The sequence below is a fragment of the Eptesicus fuscus genome, chromosome 7 (genome assembly GCF_027574615.1).
Source record: "Eptesicus fuscus isolate TK198812 chromosome 7, DD_ASM_mEF_20220401, whole genome shotgun sequence".
Taxonomy (NCBI): domain Eukaryota; kingdom Metazoa; phylum Chordata; class Mammalia; order Chiroptera; family Vespertilionidae; genus Eptesicus; species Eptesicus fuscus.
The window spans coordinates 96,331,901-96,335,048 of NC_072479.1; the positions used below are offsets into that span (position 1 = coordinate 96,331,901).

Here is a 3,148-nt window from a genome sequence, read left to right on the forward strand (position 1 = left end):
TGTGCATGAATTCGTGCACTGGGCCTCTAGAATTGTAATAACTGTGTATGATGTCAATTAGGTACTAGAAATATCAGGGAGATCACTTTATAAAGTATATAATTATCTAACCACTATGCTGTACACCTGAAATTAATACAAAATAACATTAATTGTAATTGAAAAATTTTTTAAATAAAATTAAAAGAACCAATGCAAAAAAAAAAAATAAAGGAAACCCCAGGATCCTTCCATTGCATCCCCCTTTTTGCTGAAACTACTTGGTGAGCCTGATCTAAGACATCATTCTTTCAGGTGTCTCTTCAGCTCACTGATTCCTCTCCTGTCCCTCAGTCATATGTATCCCGGTTCCTCCTTTGACAGATGAAGACATGAAGTTTGGAGAGGTTGAGTGTCTCATCAAGGGCACACATCTGGTAAGCCCCAGAGTCAAAACTCAGACCAATCTGTCTCCCTGAGGAATGAGCATGGACCTAGGAGCCAGAAGGCCTTAGAAGGAGGGGTAGTTCTGCCACTCACCAGCCACGTGACTTAGTCCAGTCACTGAATCGCCTGAATGCCCCCACTTGCCTATTCTGTAAAATGGGAATAACAATGTCTCTTCCCCTACCCTCCAGGGTCATTGATGAAATTCTCTATGTGAAAACACTTTTTAATTGTAAAACACTGTACAAATACTAGCCATTATTCATTTATATATCCTTGCTCATCTTAGGAGATTTTTCATGTGAAAATCCCATAGAAAGGGACGGAGTCTCCTTGAATGCCCAAAAAGCACCTGGTCCTTGGAAAATGTTAAATAACTCCAAGTTGAGAGACCACAAGCACATTCATTTCTCTAAGGCAGAGGATACAGGTTTTATAAGGAAAGTAAATACGTTTTAAAAAGTTACTCAATTTCTGGGGGGAAAATAGAACCCATGTAATACTTTCAACAATAAAGATTAAAAAATCCTATATAGGCAGTTCCCCACCGGCTCTGGTCACGTCTTTCAGCTGCTCACCGAGGCTTCCCGGGTCATGGTGCCAGCCGCTCCCGGGAAACGAATGAAGAACCACTTTCTCCTGTTGTTCAAGTACAGTGGCTTAGTCCGCAAAGGGAAGAAAAGCAAAAGACGAAAATGGCTAACTTCGTGATCTGCCCTGCCACCGCGGCCGACTGCAGTGACATCCTGCGCCTGATCAAGGACCTGGCTAAATGTGAATATATGGAAGAACAAGTAACAATAACTGAAAAAGATCTGCTGGAGGATGGTTTCGGAGAGCATCCCTTCTACCACTGCCTGGTGGCAGAAGTATCCAAGGAGCACAGCATTGTCCGTTTCACCATGTACTATTTTACCTATGACCCATGGATTGGAAAACTCTTGTATCTTGAGGACTTCTTCAGAATGAGTGATTTTAGAGGCTTTGGGGTAGGATCAGAAATTCTGAAGAATCTAAGCCAGGTTGCGATGAAATGTCGCTACAGCAGCATGCACTTCCTGGTGGCAGAATGGAATAAACCATCTACCAACTCCTACAAAAAAATGAGGTGCCTCTGATCTGTCCAGCGAGGAGGGATGGAGACTCTTCAAGATCGACAAGGAGTATTTGCTAAAAATGGCAGCGGAGGAGTGAGGAGTGCTGGTGTATACTACACCTCCCATTGTATTTTAGAGCAAATTCTCAACTTATCTTCTTTCTATCATGTTTGTAGTGAAATAAGAGAATGACCACCCCCCAAAAAAATCCTATATAATAAAAGGCTAATATGCAAATTGTCCCCTCCACCAGGAATTCGACCAGGGGGCAGGGCCGTCAGGCCAACTGCCTGCGGCCCCTCCCCCTAGCCGGCCCGGCCCAATCGTGCACCGGGCCTCTAGTAAATAAATAAAAGTATATAATGTAAAAAATACAAAAATAAAAAAAGTTACTCAATTTCTTAACTCACGTTCCCAACTGTTTTTTAAAACAGTGGATGGCGTTTGAAATGATGAACAAATAAGAAATAATTTATGTGCGTGCCTGTGTGTTGCGTCTTAAAGGAGCTATTAAAAACACAACTGAATAGCACGTGTTTTTCCATTCTCTGGAAAGCAAGAAATATAGAGCTGTTTTTACTCAAACTTTTCCAAAACAAATCACCTTTGGTGATGGAAAAATGTTGCCCTAAGGAGAGAAATTTTCAGAAAAATTATGAGTGAGTGAAAAAAAACAAACCAACAAAACAGAACATTGAGTAGAAGCCCTATTAATGAAAACAAGAACCCTGGCCATTAGGCCTCAAGCCATTTGCAGCCGCTGTCACTCAGCTGTCTCTCATCTGCATGAGCATTGAAGTCAGACAGACATGAGTTCAAATCCAGCCATGACTCTTATCTGAATAGCCTGGGATATCTTGTCACCTTTTTAAAACTCATTTTCCTCATCTGCAAAATGGGGACAAAATACTTTCCTCACACACTTCTGGAAAGCTTAAATGAGGTGTATATTTAAAGTACCCACCATGCTGTAAACTTTATTTTTTTAAATATACTTTTATTGATTTTTTTACAGAAAGGAAGGGAGAGGGATAGAGAGTTAGAAACATTGATGAGAGAGAAACATTGATCAGCTGCCTCCTGCACACCCCCTACTGGGGATGTGTCTGCAACCAAGGTACATGCCCTTGACCGGAATCGAACCTGGGACCCTTGAGTCCGCAGGCCGACGCTCTATCCACTGAGCCAAACTGGTTAGGGCGAGTAAACTTTAGATATATTGTCATTTCTGTGGTTGCACTGGACACATCTGATCCCATTGAGCATATAACATGCCCTATTAAGCAGCATCTGGATCTTAGAGGTACTCTCTTCCCAATGTTGCCTTCTAGAATATTCTAGTCGCCCAAACTGAGATGTTTTGACATCTAAAACTGAGATGTTTTGACATGAGATGTTTGACATCTCATTTTGATATCTAAAAGAATAGGGATTGTATATAGAAAGATAATTTTTTTTGTTTTCTCATTTTTTATTTTCAAAAAACATTGCCAAGTGTAAAAGAAAGATGGGAAGGAACCCCACTCAACACAGGGTACCAGTGCTGTAGCGTGTGAGGTGGGTAACACGGAGAGAAGAAGGTGGTAGGGGGAAGTGGACTGAGTCAGAATGAAAAAAGAGAATTT

At 41.4% G+C, this 3,148-nt stretch overlaps 1 protein-coding gene across 1 annotated transcript; it reads left to right on the forward strand.

Moving 5' to 3' along the window:
- The first annotated feature begins 1,035 nt into the window (after nucleotides 1-1,035).
- Nucleotides 1,036-1,602, forward strand: LOC103288935 (diamine acetyltransferase 1-like). Its single transcript, XM_054718550.1, has one exon. The coding sequence runs from the start codon at nucleotides 1,122-1,124 to the stop codon at nucleotides 1,542-1,544; it is 423 nt and encodes a 140-aa protein (XP_054574525.1). The 5' UTR covers nucleotides 1,036-1,121; the 3' UTR covers nucleotides 1,545-1,602.
- Nucleotides 1,603-3,148: the final 1,546 nt, after the last annotated feature.

What these genes read in the sequence shown, in the direction of transcription:
- LOC103288935 (XM_054718550.1), top strand. Translation starts at nt 1,122, where the DNA reads ATGGCTAACTTCGTGATCTGCCCTGCCACCGCGGCCGACTGCAGTGAC.